The 24690-nt window shown below is 39.1% G+C and overlaps 1 protein-coding gene and 1 long non-coding RNA gene across 2 annotated transcripts in view; one reads left to right on the top strand and one right to left on the bottom strand.

Moving 5' to 3' along the window:
- LOC140200228 (interleukin-18 receptor 1-like) overlaps positions 1–15985 on the top strand; it is a 48437-nt gene extending 32452 nt beyond the window's left edge. The window contains exons 8-11 of the mRNA XM_072263233.1: positions 11161–11306; positions 12774–12917; positions 14448–14612; positions 15452–15985. Of these exons, the coding sequence (XP_072119334.1) occupies positions 11161–11306; positions 12774–12917; positions 14448–14612; positions 15452–15777 (781 nt within the window). The 3' untranslated portion in view covers positions 15778–15985. The remainder of the gene's footprint in view (positions 1–11160; positions 11307–12773; positions 12918–14447; positions 14613–15451) is intronic.
- LOC140200231 (uncharacterized) lies at positions 1941–24003 on the bottom strand. Its single transcript, XR_011886578.1, has 4 exons — positions 23858–24003; positions 22334–22365; positions 18802–18870; positions 1941–2406 (listed from the first exon to the last, which is right to left on the bottom strand). It is a non-coding gene; the product is annotated as an uncharacterized lncRNA (long non-coding RNA).
- Between the last annotated feature and the right edge of the window lie 687 nt (positions 24004–24690).

Raw genomic sequence — 24690 nt, 5'->3', positions numbered from 1 at the left:
TGTACCATACTATTTTATATCCTGTATTCTAATTCATGGGTCAAATAGCATCTGTGACAGGAAAGGAACTGTCGACATTTCAAGTTGAAATGCTGCATCAGGACAGTGTTGGTTGAACAAACAGAATGTCAAGGTTTTAGCTGGAATAAGATCACTGAATTGAAATAGCTTGAAAGGATGCCATGCATTTCAATGCATTTGATTTACTTTTGCAAAAGGAAGTTAAATTAAAATCTGTTTTGTATATTTACAAAATTTCTGACTGAAAATGAGCTTGAGTGTGTTTGTAGGGCTAGACTCAGCATTGTTTAGAGTGTCACCCCAGCCAAAAGAATTAAAGAAATCTCACTTATTAGCGAATACCTACTGCACAAGCTATTATGTTAGGATGTGATCACAAGCAGATAAGTCATTATAAAGCTGAATGAAGCATCAGAGACAGCTTGGAGTGAGGGGCTTGGGCGCCTAGGGATATATGTTATCCTGATGTTGGGAAGGGAACAGGACTCCCATTCTCATTAGCTTCACAAGAATACTTCCACAATTTCAAAGTAAATATCTACTTTTTGTTGGTAGGCGTGGAGGAAGCTGATGTATTATAAGTCAAACAAGCCTGATGCCTGCTGTACTGTCACAATTAAATTTACATAGAGGCCCTTCAATATAGACTAGAGCAGGGGTTCTCAATCTGGAATTCACGACCCCTCGATTAATGGTAAGGGTCCATGGCATCAAAATGTTTGGGAACCCCTGGGCTACAGCATAAGTATTTCGTATGTGAATGCCAATATTTTCCTTTTTGTTGATGTTGCTGACATCCCAAGTGTTCTCAGCATTTTCTACTTTTCTTGAACCAAGTTGGTTGTCTACCAGATCTTACGCCCCATCCCTTATGTTTTTTTTTACATTTTTCTTTCTGCCATTCCTATCTAGTTCAAATCTTGGAAATGCTTAATCACACTAGTTTCCAGCAAAATACCTCCTCCATTGCCCAGATTAGGAAAATTACACTCTTACAGCATCATTAAAATGTATCTCTACTGGCATCTTCTTTGTTCTTATGTTCATCCATGCATTCCTCACTCTTAGAACATAGAACTGTACAGCATTGTACAGGGGCCCTTGGCTCACAATGTTGCATTGACATTTTAACCCAGTGGTCCCCAACCACTGGGCCGTGGACCAGTACCGGGCCGCAAAGCATGTGCTACCGGGCCGTGAGGAAACGCAATGAGTCAGCTGACCTTTCCTCATTCCCTGTTGTGCACTGTTGAACTTGAACATAGGGTTGCCAACTATCCCGTATATGCCGGGACATCCCGTATATTGGGCTAAATTGGTTTGTCCCTTATTTCCCCCGCTAAGGTGCAGCATTCCTATGAAATGGCGTGAAGCGAAGAAGCAGTTACCATTAATCTATATGGGAAAAATTTTTGAGCATTCCCAGACCCAAAAAATAACCTAACAAATCATACCAAATAACAGATATACAGTAACCGAAAATAAATAACACTAACATATAGTAAAAGCAGGAATATGATAAATACACAGCCTATATAAAGTAGAAATAAGGTATGTACAGTATAGTCGGGAAGATGAAGGCAAAACAGATTAGTGGGGAAAAATTCGGCACGTGTGCGCATGCGCACGTCACACATGTGCACACAGGTGCCCGCGCGAGGCTTCATGGTCATGGTAGTCTTTCCAGGGGTAAAGTGTCCTGGGATTTGCCTGCTACTTTTGCCCCTTATTTGGGAGTGAGAAAGTTGGCAACCCTAACTGTAAAAGACATGCTGAGGTGAGTTTAACCCTACTTGAACACCCCCCCCCCCCCCACCGGTTGGCCGGTCCATAACAGTATGATTATGAAGACATGTAGTCCTCTTTTATTGTCATTTAGTAATGCATGCATTAAGAAATGATACATTATTTCCTCCGGTGTGATATCACAAAACACAGGACAAACCAAGACTGAAAAAACTGACAAAACCACATAATTATAACATATAATTACAAACAGTGTAACAATACCATAACTTGATGAAGAAGTCCGTGAGCTCAGTAAAGTTCAAAGTTTCTCAAATGTCCCACATCTCACGCAGACAGGAGAAGGAAGAAAAACTCTCCCTGCCATGCCGACCACAGTCCAACTCTTGAGACATCCGTAAACTTCGAGCTCTGATCAGCTCTCCGACACTGAGTACTGAGTGCCATCTCTGTCCAAATGATTCGACCTCCTTCTCGGTCGCCAAAAGCAGGCAAGGCCAGGGATTTTGAGGCCTACCCTCTGAAAGATTCCCGACCACACAGTAACGACAGCAGTGGACGGGCGTTTCAGAAATTTCTCCGGATGTTCCTCTGTGCTTTCACGTCCATTCTCCATCAAATCAGAATTGTCCACGGCCCCTATTTAACAGATACGATATCATTTTTCACCAGAGGGCTGTGCACGCGTGGCGCGTTGCCTTCTCTCCTCCCGCCCATTGTCAATATTAAACCGGTCCGCAGTGCAAGGAAGGTTGGGACCCCTGTTTTGACCTACTCCAAGGTAAAACTAATGCTTTCCTCCTACATAACCCTCCATTTTTCTTTCGTACATGTGCCTATCTAAGAGACTCTTAAAAATTCCTAATATATCTGCCTCTACCACCACCCCTGGCAGCACGTTCCCCACACCAGCCACCCTCTATGTGAAAAATCTACCTCTGACATTACCCCTTACTTTCCTCTAACCACCTTATAATTACACCCTTTTCTATTTGCACTTTCCTCCCTGTGGAAAAAGTCCCTGGCTCTCCATTCTATATGTATACATCTATCACATTACTCTGAAGAGAAAAGTTCTCCAGCATGTGATCCACAGCACCAGGGGTGAGAACCAAGAAGGTCAAGGGAGGCAGAGGAGTGCTTACAGGAGTGCTTTGAGTCAGAGGACTAGACAATATTCAGGGATTCATCTTTGAATCTGAATGAATACAACACATTTGTCATTGACTTCATCAAGCCTTCTGTGGATGAATGTATGGCTTTGAGAACATACCGGACATACTCAAACCAAAAGCCTTGGATGAACCAGGAGATTTGTAGGGGGACTTCCGGTAGAGCTCATGGAGTGAAGTCGTGTTCTTGACTCTCTCCATTACCTCTGAGTTTTTCATCTTATGATCAGCTATATTTTAACTAACCATTAAGGCATGGACTTTTACAATACTTTGAAACAAATTGGGCTCTTTGATAATTGGATGCTTTTAAGGTCTGCTATGTCTAAAAATGGAAAAAATGGGAAGGACGGCAAACCTCCGGTTAGACCGAAAGGTACCGATTTTCCTCCGACTGAACCACCGGTGACTTTGAAAGCTATATCGGATCTAATTCAAAGGGAAATTTCAACCTCTATTACGGAGCTGATTCGTGTGGAAATTTCAATTAATTTCCAGAAAATTGCCGATTCAATCGATAAAATACAAACATCTATTATGGAACACCAGAGGGCTATATCTAATCTTCAAAAATCTACGCAACAAAATGAACTCAAGATGGGGAAAATTGAAAGAACAATTAATGTAATGAAGAAGAAACTTGACTTTCTGACCTTTAAAAACTGACTTGGAATCCAGAATGCGACAGCAGGATCTTCGAATGATTGGGGTGCGTGAAGCTGCTGAATCTGACAACCCAATGAAGTTTTTTTCTCAACTTTTAAAAGATGCATTTCCTACTGTATTTCCTGACCAACCACTGTTATTGGATCGTGTTCACAGAGTTCCATCATACTCGCCTAAGTCAGATAAACCTCGACATGTCATCTTACGTTTTCATTACTTTCAAGACAAGGAGAAACTGTTTCAATTCGTTCGATCTGAAGGTTATATTAATTTTTTGGATCTTCAGTTCCGATTCGTGGAGGACTTCAGCAAACAGATTCGAGATCAACGGGTTCATTACAGATCTGTGATGTCGAAACTCTACAAGATGGATTTAAAACCAGCGCTGCTTTACCCAGCATGTCTAAGGATTCGTACGTTGGATGGAGCCCTCCGTTTTTTTGAATCACCATCGGATGCCCAGAGTTATCTGGATCAATTTTCACCTTCAACATCTTAATCGTAATTTTTAACTATCTCTGTTTGATCGGAGGTTGTGAATCTGTCGGCTTTAATTTTTTTTGCCTTATATGGGCAGAAAAGTTTATTTTTGATTAATTAATATGGTTGCTAAACTTTCTTTCTATCTGCGTCATTCCTTTCTTTTTCCCAGGGGATTCTGGGTGGTTATTTCCTCACCGTCATTCTACGTATTTCCTTTGAGGCCTTAAATTTTGTAGTTTTTAAATCTTTTTTTTGTAGGTTTTCATAACTAGTTTATGTTAATAATTTCATTTCTTTTTTTGTTTATTTATAGGGTCTGGGGTTTGTTGCGGTTTTTTAATATTTTCTGGCTTTTTCTCTGTTATATTAAGTGTTTGTTTTAATTGATTTACTTTTTTTGTTCTTTTACTGTTTTATAACTAGTTGATCTTTTTTATATTTACACTTTTTTTAGGGAGCGTCTATCGGAAGTCATGGGGGTAGTTTTAGTGCTTGCTTCTTTCTGGCTGGTCTGGTTTAGATTTAGCCTTGGGGTCATGGGGTGAGGGGTGGTGGGAGGGGCTTCACGTTTTAGTTTTTTCCTTCTTGGGCTATTTACACTATTGAAGTATTGGTTGCGTTCTCCTTCCCGGTATCTCTTATTTGTTCTGTTCCCTTTCCGGATTCGTGGGTCGAGCCTATCGTCAATCCTCCTTTTTGCGAGTTGACTTTAGGGTTTATGGAGTCTATTATTAATTTTGTCTCCTGGAATACTAATGGTCTTAACCATCCTATTAAAAGGAAAAAAGTTTTTAAAGTGTTCCGGAGACTTAAAGCACAAATTCTATTTTTACAAGAGACCCATGTGTGGGGGGGGGGGGGGGTGGGGACAGACTACATTTTTTTAAATTCTGCAAGGAACAACAGTTTCATTCGAACTCTAACGCTAAGATTCAAGGCATCTCTATTTTTATAGACTCCTCAGTTACTTTTATACAACATGATATTATTTCTAATCCGAATGGTAGATTTCTACTGGTTAGTGGTCTACTATTTAATAAAAAGGTAGTTTTGGTTAATGTTTATGCTCCCAATATGGACTGTCCGGAATTTTATAAATCATTATTCAATCAGTTCCCGAATTTGAATGAGTTTTCATTGATCTGGGGCAGAGATCTTAATACCTGTTTATCTCCAGCTTTGGACCGTTCAGCTCCTCTACGGACCTTACCTAATAAATCTGCAACTTTGGTTAATTCATTCCTCTCTGATTCTGGGGGGACGGACATTTGGCGTTTTTTGCATCCTCAGGAAAAAGATTTTTCTTTTTTTTCACATGTTCATCATTCCTATTCAAGAATTGATTATTTCTTTATTGACTCTCGTCTTATTTCTTCAGTGATTAAATGTGATTATGACTCTATAACCATTTTGGACCATGCTCCACTTAAGCTTTCTATTAAAATTCAGGCCAATACACAAAATAATAGACAATGGCGTTTTAATTCGCTGTTGCTTCAGGACTCGGACTTTGTTAACTTTATGAATGAACAGATTGATCTTTTTTTTACGATCAACTATACAGAGGATATTTCTGTGAACATTCTTTGGGATACTTTTAAAGCTTATATTCGTGGTCAGATTATCTCGTATTCTGCTGCTTTGAGGAAGAAGCTGAAGCAGGAGGAGTTGGTAATTGTGGACAAGGTTAAGGAAATTGATAAGAAATATGTTACAGCTCCCTCTGAGGAGTTATATAAACAAAGAACTGAACTTCAAATGGAACAGTTTATTACTTTCGTCCTCGATTGTAAACCAATTAAAGAAAACAAGAAGTAAATTTTATGTACACTGACAAAATTGGTAAACTGTTGGCTAACCAATTGAAGTCTAATTATGCTAAATCTCAAATTAATCAGATTTATAATCAAAATGACTGACTGATACTTGATCATGCAGGGATTAATCAAACCTTCTTTGATTTTTATTCTTCCTTATATCAATCAGAGTCTCCTCGAGACTCTAAATATATGAATGATTTTTTAGATAACCTAGACTTCCCTGAGATTTCACAGGATATGTCTTCTATGCTAGATACTCCCATTACCACTGATGAGATTAAGAATGTTATTTCCTCTATGAACCTGGGGAAAGTTCCTGGCCCTGATGGGTTTACCGCAGAATTTTATAAATGTTTTGCACCTTCATTAATCCCTTGGTTCTGCAGGGTTTTCGAGGCTTCATTAAAACTTGGTAAACTTCCGGAATCTTTCAATAGAGCGTCAATCTCTCTAATATTAAAGAAGGATAAAGATCCTGCTCAATATGCATCTTATAGACCACTATCTTTATTAAATGTTGATTCTAAAATTTTTTCTAAGTTATTAGCAAACAGATTAGAAAAAGTACTTCCTTTTATTATTTCGGAAGACCAAACGGGTTTTATTAAAGGTCGTTACTCTTTTTATAACATTCGCACACTGTTAAATATTGTTTATACCCCCTCACAAAATGTTCCTGAGTGTGTTATCTCTTTAGATGCTGAGAAAGCTTTTGATAGAGTAGAATGGCCTTACTTATTTAAGGTGCTTGAAATGTTTAACTTTAGCTCGAAATTTATATCCTGGATCAAACTGTTATATCATTCTCCTGTGGCCTCGGTCCGTACTAACTCTCTAAGCTCACCTTTTTTCCCTCTTTTTCGAGGTACTCGACAAGGTTGTCCTCTTAGTCCTTTATTATTTGATATTGCATTAGAACCTCTTGCAATTGCCATTCGAGAATCTCCAAATATTACTGGGATAACTCGGGGCTTAAAGTCCCATAAAATATCACTCTATGCTGATGACTTACTTTTATATATTTCTAATCCTCAAAAATCCATCTCTGCTGTTTTAGAGTTATTAGCACAATTTAGTTTCTTTTCAGGTTATAAATTAAATCTTAGTAAGAGTGAACTTTTCCCGATTAATAAACAACTTCCCTTATATCATAACGTTCCGTTTAAATTGATTAATAATTATTTTTCATATCTTGGGATTAAAATTACTTGTAAACACAAAGATTTATTTAAGATTAACTTTTTACCCTTAATTGACCATATTATTCAACTTTCATCTAAATGGTTTCCTTTATATTTAACTTTGATTGGTCATATTAATGCAGTTAAGATGTTTTTTCTGCCAAAATTTTTATATATATTTCAGGCATTACCGATTTTTGTTCCAAAATCTTTTTTTGATAAAGTTGACTCAAAAATTTCTTCATTTATTTGGCAAAATAAAAACCCGAGACTGGGTAAAATACATTTACAGAAAGCTAAGAGAGATGGAGGTTTAGCATTACCTAACTTTAGATTCTATTATTGGGCAATTAATATTCGACATATGAAATTTTGGTTACTTGACCAGGATATACTATCCATTCCTAAATGGGTAGCATTGGAATTACAATCTGTTTAGGGCTATACACTTGGCTCTATTTTAGGTTCCTGTCTTCCTTTTGATTTGAAACGCCTCAAACAGGTATCTAACCCGATAGTTAAATATACCTTACGTATTTGGTTTCAATTCAGAAAATTTTTTGATCTTAACCAATTTGGGCTAGCGATTCCTATTTTAGGTAACATATTTTTTCCTCCCTCTTTTACGGATCGTGCTTTTCAAATTTGGAAGACTAAGGGTATTTCACGGTTTTTAGATTTATTTTTAGATGGTTCCCTTATGTCTTTTGAACAATTATCTAATAAATGTAATTTATCAAGAATACATTTTTTTAGATATCTACAAGTTAGAAATTTCCTAAGTACTATACTTTCTTCCTTTCCAATGCTTCCTCCTACATACATTTTAAATACTATAATTAACCTTAATCCATGTCAGAAAGGTGCATCAGCTATGATTTATAATATTATTATGAAACTTAGGAAAGCTCCATTTGATAAGATTAGGGTAGATTGGGAACAGGAATTGGGGTCTATCATTTCCGTGGATGATTGGGGGCAGATTTTACAATTAGTCAATACTTCCTCTGTCTGTGCTAAACATTCCCTAATTCAATTTAAAGTTGTTCATAGAGCACATATGTCCAAAGATAAATTAGTTCGCTTTTATTCTCATATTAATCCTTTTTGTGATAGATGTCCGGGGCGGATAGCCTCTTTAACTCATGTTTTGGTCTTGTCCTACTCTGGAAACTTTTTGGAGAGACATTTTTAATATTATCTCAAAGGTATTGAATATAGATATCTCTCCTCACCCTATTACTGCTATCTTTGGACAACCTAAAATTTCCAGTAATCTTTCTCTTTCAGCCCGTAGAATGATTGCATTTCTTACTTTAATGGCGAAAAGATGTATCTTACATTGGAAAGAGCTTAATGTTCCAACCACCTTTTTTTGGTTTTCTCAGACGATATTATGCTTGAATTTGGAGAAAATTAGAAGCAATCTTTATGATTCCTCACTTAAATTTGAACAGACCTGGAGATCTTTTATTCAATATTTTCATTTAATGTAATTTTTTTTCTTCTCTTTTTTGCTCCATATTTATATACCCTTTTTGTTTTTTTTCACTGTTTTTAATGGAGGTCGGGTTTGAGGACGTGATTTTGAGTTCTTTAACTCTACTTGGTTCCAAGTTAGCCCATTTGCTTTGCTTTGCTTTTAGTTTAGTTGCACGGTGGTTTTTTTGGGGGTTTTTTTTTTTTCCTTTTTTCTATTGACATATATATATATAAAAATTAGTATACTATTATGTTACCTTAGTATGTTATATTTAAATTACATTGTTTGTATCACTTTTTCTTTTTGTATTAATATCTCCTGTAATTTTATTATATTCTAACAGTGTATTAGTGCCTATATGGCTTACCTTTTTGTATACTTATTCAATAAAAAGATTTAAAAAGAAAGAAAGAAAGAAAGAAAAGTGATTTCTAGTGTGCTGAGAGCTGGATCTGTGGCATTCAAGACTGGTGATCCAGAACTATAGAAGAAGACTAGGTTCAACCTACGGAAGGCTATTATGAGGGTGAGAAAGCTAATTCTGATTGAGGTTAACGAGCGTATCGGATGCACATCACCTCTGGCAGGGTTTGCAGGCCATTGCTTCTGACAAAGCACAACCTAACATCATGAATGGCCGTGATGCTTCACTCCCAGGTGAGCTCAATACCTTCTATGCACGCTTTGAAAAGGAGAATAAAACTACACCTGTGTGAATCCCTGCAGCATCGAGTGACCCTGTGATCTCTTTTGGAGGCCGACAACAGAACATCTTCCAAGCGGGTGAACTCTTGCAAGGTGCAATTCCTGAGTGTGTACCTGGTAGGTTATTGAAAACTTGTGCCAACCAACTGGTTGGTGTGTTCAAGGATATCTTTAATCTCTTGCTGTTGCAATCAGGGTTTCCTTCCTGCTTCAGTTATGCAACAATCATACCAATGCACAAGAAGAGCAGGGTAAACCGCATCAATGATTGTCACCCAGTGACACTCACATCTATTGTGATGAAGTGTTTTGAGAGGTTGGTCATGGCTAGAATCAACTCCTGCCTAAGCAAGAGCCTGGACCTGCAGTAACTTGCCTGTCACCACAATAGGTCTTCAGCGGATGCAATCTCACTGGTTCTCCGCTCGTCCTTGGATCATATGGACAATAGCAATACAAATGTCAGGCTGCTGTTTCTTGTCTACTGCTCAGCGTTCAACATAATCACACCCTCGGTTCTAATCAACAAGCTCCAAAACTTGGGTCTCTGCACCTCCCTCTGCAACTGGATCCTTGACTGCATCACCAGGAGACCATAGTCTATGTGGATGTGAAATAACAACTTCCGTTCGCTGACAGTCGATACTGATGTACTCCTCTACTCTCTCTCCAGCCATGATTGTGTGGCTAGGCACAGCTCAAAGACCATCTCTAAATTTGCCAATGACACAACTATTGTTGGCTGAATAGTGATGAGGAGGTGTACAGGAGTGAGATAGATTTGCTCGTTGAGTGGTGTCACAGCAACAATCTTGCACTCAATGTCAGTAAGACCAAGGAATTAGTTGTGGACTGCAGGAAAAGGAAAGTGAGCAAACACACACCAGTCCTCATCGAGGGATCAGAAGTGGAAAGGGTGAGCAATTTCAGCTTCCTGAGTGTCAGCATCCCTTACGAACTATCCTGGGCACGACATATTGATGCAATTACAAAGAAGGCAGGACAGTGACTATATTTCATTCAGGGTTTGAGGAGAATAGGTACGTCACCAAAGTTAGTTGCAAATTTCTACAGATGTACTGTCGGGGGCATTCTGACTGGTTGCATCACTGTTTGGCGTGGAGGGGCAAGTGCACAGGATTGGAAACAACTGCAGAAGGTTGTAAATTCATACAGTTCCATCATGGGCACTTGCCTCCCCAGCATCCAGGACACCTTCAAAAGGTGAAGCATCCAAAAGAAGACCCCCATCACCCAGTAAGTGCCCTCTACTTAAGGTACAAAAGCCTGAAAGCACACTCTCAGCATATCAGGAACAACTTCTCCTCTACCATCAGATTTCTGAATGGACAATGAATCCATGAACACTACCTCACTTTTTTTTCTTCTTTTTTTGTAATAATTATTTAAATTATTTTCTTCTTAGTATATACTTATTGTAATTTATAGTTTTTTAATTATTATGCACTGAAATAAACTGTTGCTGCAAGGCAACAAATTTTACAACATACCCCAATAATATTAAATTTGATTCTGATCCACATTTTGCAGTTTCTCTGGTAAAGCTAGTAAATAATGTCGACACAAGAGACTACAGATTCCGGAATCTGGATTAAAATAAAATAAGCTGCTGGAGGAATTCAATGGGTCAAACAGCATCTGCAGATGCAAAGAAGTAATCAACATTTTGGGTTGAGAAACTAAATTAGGACCCAAGCAAATACTTCTCAACCCACTAATTTTCTCCAGCAGTTTGTTTCCTGTAGGTAAATAATGCACATTGTTGTGGATTTGATCTTGTATATTTTGTTTGGCTCAGCTGGAGTGATATTTTATACACCATTCATATTATTTTTTAAAAGTAGATTATTTGCATTTTTCAGAGAAACAATTAGAAATGATGGAGTATATGTTGAGAGGCCACTGGTATTTCCCAAAGTTAAAGAAGAACATCTGAATCAGCATTTTAATTGTGTTTTGCATACATCAGTTAACAAGATGATAGGATCTATTTTTCTCCAGGAGAAAGGTACTGTCCAAATGTTTTAAATATCTGCTAACACAATTGGCCTGGGCGGGAAACAGCTCAGACACTGAAAAATTGGTCAGCTGCTAACTCAGTTGTTGCTCGTGTTTCCCCACAGTGGGGAAAAAGAACCATGGGGAATGATTTTTGCTGCCCATCCCAATCTCTTAAATTGACCCTCATGGGTGTTCCTGCTCATTCCAAATCTAAAATGCAGTCGGAAACCATTGGCCTCATCAAACCTTAAATACATTTGTAAATTGTAGGAGCCCACTGGGATTAGATTGGTGGATTAGAAATTTTGGCATTCTAGGAGAGTAGATAGTACTGCCCTTTCAAAAACTTTGGCAAAATCTCTCCATCTCTGGAGACAAACTGTTGACCGACATCTTTTATAAACCTACCCATTCCCATGGCTATGTTGACTAGTCCCGTCATTACTATCACATCTGTTCCCAGGATGAGACTTTCCTTTCCAGGACCTCAGAGATGTTCTCTTTCTTCATAGAATGTGGTTTCCTTTCCTCCACCATTGATGCTGCCCTCACTCTTATCTCCTCCATTTCCCAGACATTCATGCTCACTGCATTTTCCTGCTGCCTTAAGAGTTGTCAAGTTTCTCTTGGCCTTTCCTACCATCCTATGAGCTTCTGCATCCAACCTACCATTCTCCACAATTTATACCATCTCCAAAGGGATCCTACCACCAAACACATCTTTCCCTCCACCCCTCACTCCTTGCTTTCCACGGGGATCAATCCCTCTGTGATTCCCTTGTCCATTCATCCCTTCACATTAATCTCCCACCCAGCACTTATCCCTGCAAGCCGCCAAGGTGCTGCACCTGCCCATTTACCTCCTCCGTCACCTCCATTCAGGGACCCAAACAATCCCTCCAGGTGAGGCAACACTTCTGTGAATCTGCTGGGGTCGCCTATTGCATCTGGTGCTCCCAATGCATCCTCCTCTACATTGGTGAGACCTGTCATAAATTGGAGGACCACTTCATCAAGCACCTGCCCTCCATTTGCCTGAAGTAGAACTTCCAGTAATACAAAATTCCCTCCCCCTCCCCTCTTTTTCTGTTCCCCACTATAACTTCTTACTCTTCTCACCTACCTGTCATCTCTCATCATCTCCCCCTGGTGTCCCTCCTCCCCTTTCCCCTATGGCCCACTCTGCTGTACTATCAGATTCCTTCCTCTCCAGACCTTGACCTTTCCTACCTGCCTGGTTTCACCAATCACCTTCTAGCTATCCTCCTTTCCCAGCCCCCACCTTTTTATTCTGGCATCTTTTCCCTTCCTTTCCGGTCCTGAAGAAGGGTCTCAGACTGAAATGTTGACTGCTTGTTCATTTCCATGGATGGTATTTTAAAATTTATACCTTGTCTTCTGACACCATTAGAAATGAATTTGTAAAGACTGATATTACAATAAACTATTAGTTAAAATACTTTTTTCCTCATAGGCAAAAGTGCTGTGCCTCCATCTGTTGGATTATTATTTTCTGCTATTGTTGTGCTTTTCATTCTGGCATGCGTTTGTGCATATTTCAAAGTACAAATTGCCCTTTGCTTCAGGGATCTCACTGGAAGAGATGAAACTTGTGGAGGTAAGAACATGAGAAAATTCTGAATATTTATAAAACCTCACTATTCTTTGATTTAAAGTTGTAATTGTACATATTGTAGCAGCTTCATTGATCATAAATTCATTGTGAGCTTCCAAGCATATGTAAGGTACAATGAAAGGATGTTTCTTTCCTCTCCAGGTTTCCTCCCAAGTTTCAAATCACCTTTATTTTGATATATCTATTCAGTTTTATGTTGCCATAAAATAAAATTACCAAAGAACGTCTCAGAGACTGCAGCAACTCAACGGTCAAATTCATCAATACATATCCTCAGAATGTGAGGGCATGGGCAGCAAATACAGCCATCACTCTGTACTTTGTATTCTCATTAGTGTCTTTGTTGCCATGGTATCTGTCACTGCATTTTGCCATAGAGTAGATCTAAAACAACTCTCACATAAATGTAAGTGCTAATTACTGGCAACTGAGGAACATTTAATGCTTGAATTACACTTCCCAAGATTGAATGCATTCAATGTTAAGCATCCCCAGAAACTGTTAACGAGGTGATCTCACTGTACAGTGTTTCAACATTCAGAACTTCTCAGCCATTTTTCTACAATAACTTCTTGGACTAAGGCCATACTCAATCTATTTGATAGAACTAGAGAATTCTCTACCCAGGTAGGTCAACCAGCATTTATGGGCCACTTTCTAATCCCAGTCAGTCTGTAATGGGAATCGAGTCCATCATCCCTGATTCAGAGGTGGAATTGCAAACACAATCTTAAATACTCACCACTTGTAAACAAATAGCAATTATGACACTGATTCAGAACAAGCTGAGATTGTAAATGTCATTGGTAGATTATTCCTTGCTGCCCATTATGCCACTGGTGTTTAGAGTGCCAATGAAGGTCCTCCCTCTCTGGCAGTGTTCAGGGCTTCGGTCATCGTGCCAGTAGCTTCCTCTCAGGGACTGGCAATCAATCAAGTCCCAGCTGTAGATTCAGGAATCCCATCACACACAGACATAGAAGGAACAGTTTTATTTGACCAGTAAGGGTCATTAGCCCTGAGCTCAGCCTCTGAAACTGGAAAACCTGTGGACCGCTTTTAGTCTGGCCTCTACTCATTGACTTGTTTGGCATGGGTGATCCTACTAAGAGCTAAAGCATAAAGCCCTGACTCCAGCCAGCATTGTTCTCCAGGTCATTGAGGCTTTCAAGCCTCCAAACCACAACAAGGTTGAGATCATCTTGGTGGACTGCTAGATTATGTTCACCATAAAATTCTTAGTATAATCTTTACAGGAAGACATATGAATTATTTGGGTTGCAATTTAGAAATTTGATATAGTGTAAAGATGGTATTATTTCTTGCCCATTGGAACTTTTTTGTTATTTTTTTCCAGAAATGCACATGGAATTTCAATAGGTATCATGGTCTTCTGCAAAGCATGCTAAATATAATATTTTATAAAATGCTACATGGCTTTATATAAGAGTGCAAGTGTTAAATTTTGTTCAATATGAAAATCAAACTCAGTACCTTCTGTTTAAATCTCAGATAACAAAGAATATGATGCATATGTATTGCTCCTTAAAAATGATGATACCCTCCTTAATACTCATGAAGAACAAGAATTTGCTTTTAAGTTGTTGCCTGCAATTCTGGAAGAAAAATTTGGTTATCGTTTATGCATATTTGAACGTGATGTTGTGCCAGGAGTGGGTAAGCGTAATTCATTTTTCATCCAACGTTTATTTACCAATAGTAACACGGAGTATGGTTTTGTTCTATTTTGGGTATTATTTACACATTATGTATTGAGATCCAGTGTGGAATAGGCCCTTCCAGCCCTTCAAGCCGCACTGCCCAGCATTTAATCTGAGCCTAATCACGGGGCAATTTACAATGATCAATTAACCTACCAACCGACTGTGGGAGGAAACCAGGGTACCTGGAGGAAACCCACAGGTCACGGGGAGAATGTACACACTCCTTACAGGCAGTGACAGGAATTGTGCCCGGGTCATTTGTATTGTAAAGTGTTGTGCTAACCACTGCGCTTTGTATTTAGAAATTTTGAAAAGCTTGTTTAATAACAGTGCAGCAAAAAAGTAAACAGGTAAACATTATCTTTTCTCAAAACTACTGGCCAGAATACATATCAGTGGACTTCTTTTCACTTTGCTGGTGACACTGAGTCCATATCACTGTAACTTACACACTGGCTAGCAGAGTGTTGATGCTCACCAGCACCCGTGTTGAATGGGACAAATAGTGAAAATTAGGTTCATTACTACTGAAATTATGTAAAGTGGCTGACGGCAGTAGCAGATCCAATTTTTAAATAAACATTTTCTATTTTTACACCTTTGTCTTTATTCCACTTGAATACTGTTCATGGCAAATTACTGCTGTTGGATGAAATAATAGACTATAATTATCAATTAACTGGCTCTACAGAACAGCTAAGAACTTTTGGTTTAGGTTTTAATGCCTGGAATGTTAGGAATTCTTTCCTTCGTGATGTATTTTAATAATGAAATGTTTATTTTGTTTCAAAGCATCTGCAGAAAGTATTATTTTCTACATTAACAAATGTCGAAGATTAATTATAATCCTCAGCAAAGAATATGTGGATGATCATTTCAGCTCCACATATGAATTGATGACTGGGCTGCATCAGGTATTGGTTGAAAGAAAAATAAAACCAATACTAATTCAATTAAAGCCTATAAACAACACTAAGTCACTCCCAGAGTCACTTCAGCTTCTTCTGAAATCAAAAGGAACTGTAAAATGGGGAGAAGGCAAACATTCATATTTCTGGAAGAAGCTACGATATTTGATGCCAGCGAAAAGTCGTCAGGTTCACACTGGAAATCAATAATTGATGGTGTCGAAAATCAAAGTTCTACTTGTACATGCTGCTATTTTATTCCTCGCACTTTTACATCAATCTGCACTTGGAAGGATTTGACCAAAATACGTCTCAGGAGCAGTACAAGTAGCTGTACCAAAGCGGCATTTAGAAAAAAGGTGGTATAAAGTAAACACCGGACCAAAATTACCTGAGTTATTTGTACATGCATTTATGTGAATTAAATTTATCTATTTTTGTATCCAGATGAGAATCTCTGAGAAGTTTAGTAATGCTTAATAGAGGAGTTTTTTTAAAATGGTGGATATATACAAGAAGACTCATGATTATGTTTCAGTTGATAGTTAAAGATTAGTTATGCTGTGTGACAAGCCCCTTTTTATTATCACTGTAAGTTAGAGGATAGCTATCTCTACTATGCATACAAGGTTTACACCGTGCAGGATTGAATCACTACAAGTTGCACTGAAGTTCAATGTAAAGAGTAACAACAAACCTGAATATCTTATTCTGTGATAATTTATCTTTATTAGAGCTGAGAGATGATAGTGACCTAATGCTGGTACTACATCCTTCAATAGCTGCTCTCCTTATACACTGGTAGAGGAAAAAGAAGAGGATCAGTCAGGGTCTGCAAATTCCACTCTCCCAAGCAATGATATTGCACCACTGTTGAAGAATGTGTGTATAGAATCAAATTCTCAGTCTCATGAAGACTCACCAACCCTAGCAGACATCATTGTCAATTCTGAAGAACTGCTGTTAACAATGCATTGTTTGAGTAGACAAACCACCAAAGATCCAGTGATGTCTTATGCTGACTGACAGTTTACCTCTTCCCGCCTCTCCCTGTGTCTTTAGTTTTTTAAGGCCAGAGTCTACCAGCTACTATCATGTCTCCCCAGTTTTCCCTTAGTTCACCTGATAAAGTTTCTGCTATACACCCCTTCTCAGTGCTTGCTAGGTAATTCTGTTGAATTTCTTTATTTTCCTGTAAGTGCCTGCAGGAAAATGAATTTCAAGGTAGTATATGGTTATGTTACTATGACCTTGATATGCACAAATATTAATTTATACTTTGTATTCAGTTTTTATATAAAAGCTAAGTCTTTCTGCTGCATTTTGCTTTTGAATGTTATACATATTGATGATGATGATGAAGATGGCTGGATCTTCACTTGGGACCGCTACTTTTCACATTGTTTGTCAATGATTTACATAATGGGAAAGTTTGCAGATGATACAAAGATAGGTGGAGGGGTAACTAGTCTGGAGGAAGCAATGCAATTGCAACAGGACTTTGACAAATTGGAAGAATGATCAAAAAAGTGGGAGATGAAATACAGAGATGGGAAATGTATGATAATGCACTTTGGTAAAAGGAACTACAGTGTGGTCTGTTATCTAAATCAGGGGAAGGTTCAAACATCAGAGGTGCAGAGGGAATAAGGAGTCCTCATGCAAGATTCCCATAGAACCACAGAACCATAGAACACTACAGCACAGAAAACCGGCCATTCGGCCTTCTAATCTGTGCTGAAACATTATTCCGCTAGTCCAATTGACCTACATCCAGCCCATAACCCTCCAGACCTTTCCCATCCATGTTCATACCCAATTTATTTTTAAAACTTCAGAGTGAGCCCACATTTACCATGTCAGATGGCAGCTTGTTCCACATTCCCACCATGCTCTGAGTGAAGAAGTTCCCCCTAAACCTTTCCCCTTTCACCCTAAAGCCATGTCCTCTCATATTTATCTTCTTAATCTAAGTGGAAAGAGCCTATTCACATTTACTCTGTCTATCCCCTCATAATTTTGTAAACCTCGATCAAATCTCCCTTCGTTCTTCTACGCTCCAAGGAATAAAGTCCTAACCTGTTCAACCTTTCCCTGTAACTCAACTCCTGAAGACCCGGCAACATCCTAGTAAATCTTCTCTGCACTCTTTCAATCTTACTGATATTCTTCCTATAGTTAGGTGACCAGAACTGAACACAATACTCCAAATTTGGCCTCACCAATGTCTTATACAACTCCCCATAACATCCCAACTCCTATACTCAATACTTTGATTTATGAATGCCAGGATGCCAAAAGCCTTCTTTACAACTCTGTCTACCTGTGATGCCACTTTTAGGGAATTATGTATCTGAACTCCCAGATCTCTTTTTTCCTTCGCACTCCTCAGTGTCCTACCATTTACTGTGTATGTCCTACCTTGATTTGTCCTTACAAAATGCAACACCTCACACTTGTCTGCATTAAATTCCATCTGCCATTTTCTGGCCCATTTTTCCAGTTAGTCCAGATCCCTCTGCAAGCTTTGAAAGACTTCCTCGCTATTCACAACGCCTCCAATCTTAATGTCATCAGCAAACTTGCTGATCCAATTTACCACGTTATTATCTAGATCATTGATATAGACAACAAACAACAATGGTCCCAGCACAGATCCTTGAGGCACACCACTAGTCACAGGCCTCCAGTCTGATAAGCAATCATCCACTAGCACCCTCTGTCTTCTCCCACACAACCAATTTTGAATCCAGTTTACAACCTCTCCATGGATACCTAGTGTCTGAAGCTTCTGAACTAACCTCTCATGTGGGACCTTGTCAAACGCCTTACTAAATCCATGTAGACAACATCCACAGCCTTTCCTTCGTCTACAATGGTAACCTCCTCAAAAGACTCTACAAGATTCGTTAAACACCATCTACCACGCACAAAGCCATGCTGACTATCCTTAATCAGCTCTTGGCTGTCCAAATACTTGTATATCCGAGCTGTCAGAACACCTTCCAATAATCTACCTACTACTGATGTCAGGCTCACCGGCCTGTAATTACCTGGTTTATTTTTGGAGCATTTTTTAAACAACGGGACAATATGAGCTACCCTCCAATCCTCCGGCACCATACCCGTGGCTAAGGACATTTTAAATATTTCTGCCAGGGCCCCTGCAATTTCTACACTAGTCTCTCTCAAGGTCCGAGGAAATATCATGTCAGGCCCAGGGGATTTACCTACCTTTATTTGCTGTAAGGCAGCAAGCACCTCCTCCTCTTTAATCTCAGAAGGTTAATTTTCAGGTTGAGTCTGTGGTAAAGAAGGCAAATGTAATATTGGCATTCATTTCAAGGGAATTATAATATAAAAGCAAGAAAATAATGCTGACCCTTTATAATACACTAGTAAGGCTGCACTTGGAGTATTGTCAACAGTTTTGGGTCCCATATCTCAGAAAGGATATGTTTCTGGGAATGAAGGGTTTAACATATGAGGAGCATTTGGCTGTTTTGGGCCTGTGTTCACTAGAATTTAGAAGAATGCATGGGGATCTCGTTGAAACTTACCCAATGTTGAAAGGATCTAGATAGGTTGGATGCAGAAAGGATGTGTTCTATAGTGGGGGTATCCAGAACAAGAGGGCATAGCCTCAAATTTGAGGGGTGACCTTTTAGAACAGAGGGAAGCAGGATTTTTTTTAGCCAGAGAGTAGTGAATCTGTGGAATGCTCTGCCACAGACTGCGGTGGAGACCAAGTCTGTGAGTAGAGGTAAGGCAGATGGTTGATCGTTTTCTGATCAGTCAGGGCATCAAAGGATATGGCGAGAAGGCAGGTGTACGGGGTTGAGTGGGATCCGAGATCAGCCATGATGGAATGGTGGGGCAGACTCGATGGGCTGAATGGCCTAATTCTGCTCCTATGTCTTATGGTCTAAGAATTAGCAATGGGAAAAGAGAGCAGGGTGAGAGGGGAGAAATTATTAGAAGTTCAGGCCATCTGGTTGGAGACTACCTAGATGAGGTGTTGTTCCACAAATGTGAGCATGGGCTCATCATTCCAATAGAGGAGTCTATGGACTAACATGCCGGAATGGGAGCGGAAAATCAATTGAATTGGGCAGACACTGGGAGATCCTCCCTTTTTGCAGTGGACGGAGCAAAGGTGGAAAACTAAGCTCTTGAGAAAGACTAGATTCAATGGCCAAGAGATTATTTTAACAGGAAGCTGGACAATGATCAGTAGAGTGTGTGTGTGTTTTTGCATTTTTGCCAGAGTGTGTGTGAGTGTTAAGAGAGAGAGAGCATCAGACACACCCTTGTCATAAAAGAAAAATACAAAACAATCTGTTGGGAAATTTATACCCACACCTGCATAGGCCCTCCAACTGACTCATCAACAGTCAGATTGGCAGAGGTAAGTGGTAAAGAATTTCAAGAATATCAGGATTTCAACACACCGGTTAACACAGATCACTTTTTGCAATTTGCTTGCTTACACGTTGGATTGCCTTTGAGGGTTGCCTGGAGCTGAGTAAGGAGAATTCCAGCTTTTGGTGATAGTTTGAATAGAAACAGCTGAACTAACACTGTAGATTAGGTGATTCATTGCGATCACAAGATTTGCTCGGTAAGATTATATAAAATGATGGTTGTGCAAAATATTCTTTAAAATACCTTAATATTATATTTCACTGATGCCTTTGAGTTGTGAGAGATATTTTTCTGTATATTTTATTTGTCATCTTATTTTATGATCGTACAAAAACTACTTTTTGAGTCAATTAAATTAGAGCACTTAGAGGCTGCATTGCGCTTCAGGAAGTGCCTACATCCCTAGAGCTATGTGGTTGAGTGGCACAACAGCTAAAAGCTAGAATCCTACAAGCCTCCAAGTTGCACAGCCTTGATCAGTAAGGTCTTCAGATGGTTGTCACACATCCTCATATTCGTGGTTCAATGTTCCTTTCTGCTCTTGTTGTTTTTTCCTTTGTGAAGCTCTCAATGCCACATGGGGGCAGTTCAACTCTACCAGAATGATTAGGAAGTTGGCTATTTGACAAATCGTTGTACTGTTGCTGTCTGCAGCCCTATGCTCAAGGAGGAGGCAGACTCCACTCTCCCTGAGAAAGGAACCTTTGTGAGGTTATAGAGATGATTGGGTGCCCTGAATATCTGCAGTTAGATGGGGGTGGGGCATATTAGATTGTATCAAACTCAAAGATAACCACGTAAAAAAAAACTTTTCTGGAAGTCTATAAATTTCTATGATCCCTAGCACTGGACATAATAAGGTCATACCCCTTAGAACTTAAGTGGACATGGGCCTCATTCAAATGTTGTTTGTGAGGATTACCTGTACAGGCATAATTATTGTGTTACTGTTCATGCCTGGTGACCTCCATGTTTAGAAGACCTGAAGAAATTTTTAGATGTGATCTCTGCAGGTATCGAGTGCTTAGTTGTATTGTTCAAAAATTAAGCCTGCTTTTCTGTGTTACAGATAGAAAAAAAATTAGGCTTGTTTTTAAAAATTCTCCCTAAGCCTTACTGGTGCTGCTTTTTGTTTCTACTTTGGTGATAGATGGTCATCACGGGATCTTTTCTTGCATGGTACATGTGTGGTTGTGTGTCATTGCATGGGCTGGTAGTAGTCTGAGCCTGGCTGAAGGCTGCAGGTTCCCTTAGCCACTGGATATAGTCAAGAAAATACAGCTTAATCCACTCCAAGGGAGTTAGAGGCTATTCATTTCTGAGTCAAGTTCCAGGTTGTAACACAGAAAAACTTTCAGATATAAACTGAAGTGATGAATTTTGCTCGGAAATTGGATCATACAGTGCTGAGAAACTAGGCACTTCTTCTCAGGATCCATGTCGGATGTCCTTGTCAGATTCTGCACACATTTGGACAGCTGTCAGATGACACACACAAAGCTACAAAGGGCACAACACTTACTACTTTTGGATACTATGAGAGGACTGCACAGATCACAACTGGACAATGAAGTCATATATTTAGTGCCTGACAGATTTCCCTGACTGGAAAGAGGTGAACTTTGTCCTTCAGCCTGAGAAGATCCTACATCCATCTTGATGGCTTCCCTCTACTGCTGGCACTCTGCCTCAATGGAAAATATGAAATAAATAGCTTATCTTTTTACCTATTTATAGCCCTGAGCTGTGGGGTGTGGTGCATGAGATAGGTAGGGTTAAAGATTTTGAAGGGTGTGAATGGAATATTACCTGGCCTTGCTCCATTATACATGGATTATCCTCCCTGCCAGTTGTCCAATTCACCAGGTATTCAGTGTCCCTCTTAAGAAGTTTGATGTGTTCTCCATGCCTTGTACAGCCTATCTTCTCCATGGCAACAATAATATGGATTGCTGGCTAGGCAGCGAGTGTTATAAAAACCTCCTCTGATTAATGTTTAGTGAAGAGTTGGCAATGACAATAGATTGGGAGTGCAGTCACTGGGACCCAATCAGGGTACAAATTACTGCATCATTGTGTGGAAGCCAAGCACTGTTGCAAACATGTATGTGAGGAGTTCAGGTCCTCCGCCCAAAAAATCTAATTTATAGACAATTATGGGCATATGGGTTATGTGCGTAACATTTTTGTGTATGTCATTTGATGATTTATCTTTTTAATTATATTTGGCTAGGTGGCATCCTTTATGTATTTCACCTTTGAAAATAACTTCACATTAGAGCTTAATCATTGATTGAAAAGTTTTGAATAACTATTGAAAAAATGTACCTAATTTACTTACATTCCTTGCCTTCCTTCATAATCACCTTTCTGCTAAGAAGATAAAGATAAAAAAAAATCACAATGTGATTATCTTCAGGCTTCTGTTGTGTGTTCTAAATGTTCCACTGAAATACCAAACAGGGGAAAGAAGGGAACTGTTGCACTCTGACAATGACACATACCTAGTGGGATGGAGTGACCGCTACTTGCCATGCTAATGATTTCATTATACCCGTCATGTTAGTTATTATTGCTGTTTGTGAACATTAGTGTGGATATGTCATTCTTCTGCTAAAATGACCACCCTACAAAAAAGAAGCAGATATCAAACTAATGGAAATGGACAGAGATATGCTTTGATGGTGCTTGAGACTGTTAAAATAATGTGTCCTTTCTCATCAGTTAGTATATCTCTGTCCATTTCCATTAGTTTGATATCTTCATTGTAATAGATCTTAATGAACAATAGAGTGACTGAGAGATTATGTAGTCTTCATTGCTCCTAATCTATATGTTTTACATTGTTATTCATAAGATAAATGTTATTAAATAAGAGGTTAATTAATGTGTGACATTTTATTAGATTCGTTCTGATTTATATTTACGTTTAGGGATGTCTGTGTATTGATTTTATCTTTTAGGGTGTTGTTGGAATATTGGTTCATTATGTTGTAACTTTTGATCAACAGCATGTTGGCAGATAATTGTTTATTTCATATTTTAAAATATTATATTTTGATTAAGCTATTTGGTATAAATCTTTTCATTTCTGTGTAAATCGTTCCTTTTTACTGCTCATAATTGATTAATTTTCATTAAAAAATCAAGAACTGCTACCAAACTACCTTAACAGGAGGCATCAAAAATGTATTAAACTAATAGAATCAGCTGGAAATTGCTAACTATGTCAAACCTTAAATGGAAGCTCAGTTAATTTTATGATTTGATATAGTTAGAAATAGCAATTGTATTTTTTTCTCTCACTTCTGATATGCTAACCACTAATTTTGTAATTCTAGCCAAACTGAGAATACACATTATTCTGAATGCCAACACATGCTTAGTGGTCTTGGAAGGTGTAGTCTGGGAGGGTAAAGAGGTTTATCAGTTGCAAGGCAATAAATTGGGACAGGCTAGTTGAGGTATCGAGTCAACTCTTGTCCAATTTTTTATCATCATAAACTCTAAGAAAGGTAACAACTTGTCAAGTGAACCAGGTCTGCAGCGTGATAAGCCAGAATAGATGAATTATAAAAGAGTTCCTCTTCTCTTTATCTACCACCTCATGAGCCTCCACATCCAGCATATTATTCTTACATAGAATAACACCGTCAAGAACATCAGACCCCAAATCCCCAGTCCCTCTCTCACACAAAAAGTAAAGTATTGCCCTCCCATCTAATGGCAGCAAGAAAGAAAACACAGTCGCAGGAGACCAATATAAACAGCAGTCCAATAATCACATAAATCTCAGAATTTCAAAATAGCATTGAGGAGAGTGGCTGCACAAACTCAATCCTTCCGTGAAGGGTGACTGCTATACCTGGTTTGAACGCCGCCGACCCAGCTACTGACCAGCATTGCCCCCATGTTCTCCATGAAAAGTGACCGCTGACCTCCTCTGCATTCACCTTGACTCTTTGAAATGGAATCAATCATGGCGTTGTCTCTGGTCTTCTCCACGAGGCAGCTTGTGCAATTGGTCCTCTGGAGGGACAGCAGAGTATTAGAACATTTCATCGAATTCCAAACTACATGTCACAGGCTCTAACAATTTCTGAAAAACAATCAAGATATATACAGAACATACAGCAGATGCAGAGAAAGTGAAATAATTGAAGAGATTGGCTATCTGAAAGATATCGCTCAAGGAATTGTTGTTCACTGGTGCCATCTTGCATGTGCAGGACTTGTGCACATCTATATACATGGTGGGCCAGTGGAACCATTGCCCAAACCTCAAACAGGTCTTCTGTTGACCCAGATGTCCTGCCCAGGGGAGGATATGTGCTAGATATCTGCACATCATTGGAACCAGTAGATGGTTTTCCGGGGAGCCACGTAGAGTATGTTGTTGTCAATAACATATTCATCTGTTTGCAAACAACAGGAATTCTGCAGATGCTGGAAATTCATGCAACACACATCAAAGTTGCTGGTGAACGCAGCAGGCCAGGCAGCATCTGTAGAAAGAGGTGCAGTCGACGTTTCAGGCCGAGACCCTTCGTCAGGACTAACTGAAGGAAGAGTGAGTTAGGGATTTGAAAGTTGGTGGGGGAGGGGGAGATCCAAAATGATAGAAGAAGACAGGAGGGGGAGGGATAGAGCCAAGAGCTGGACAGGTGATAGGCAAAAGGGGATACGAGAGGATCATGG

Source organism: Mobula birostris, chromosome 7, assembly GCF_030028105.1.
Source record: "Mobula birostris isolate sMobBir1 chromosome 7, sMobBir1.hap1, whole genome shotgun sequence".
Classification (NCBI taxonomy): Eukaryota; Metazoa; Chordata; class Chondrichthyes; order Myliobatiformes; family Myliobatidae; genus Mobula; species Mobula birostris.
This window is presented reverse-complemented; position numbering and strand designations above follow the sequence as displayed.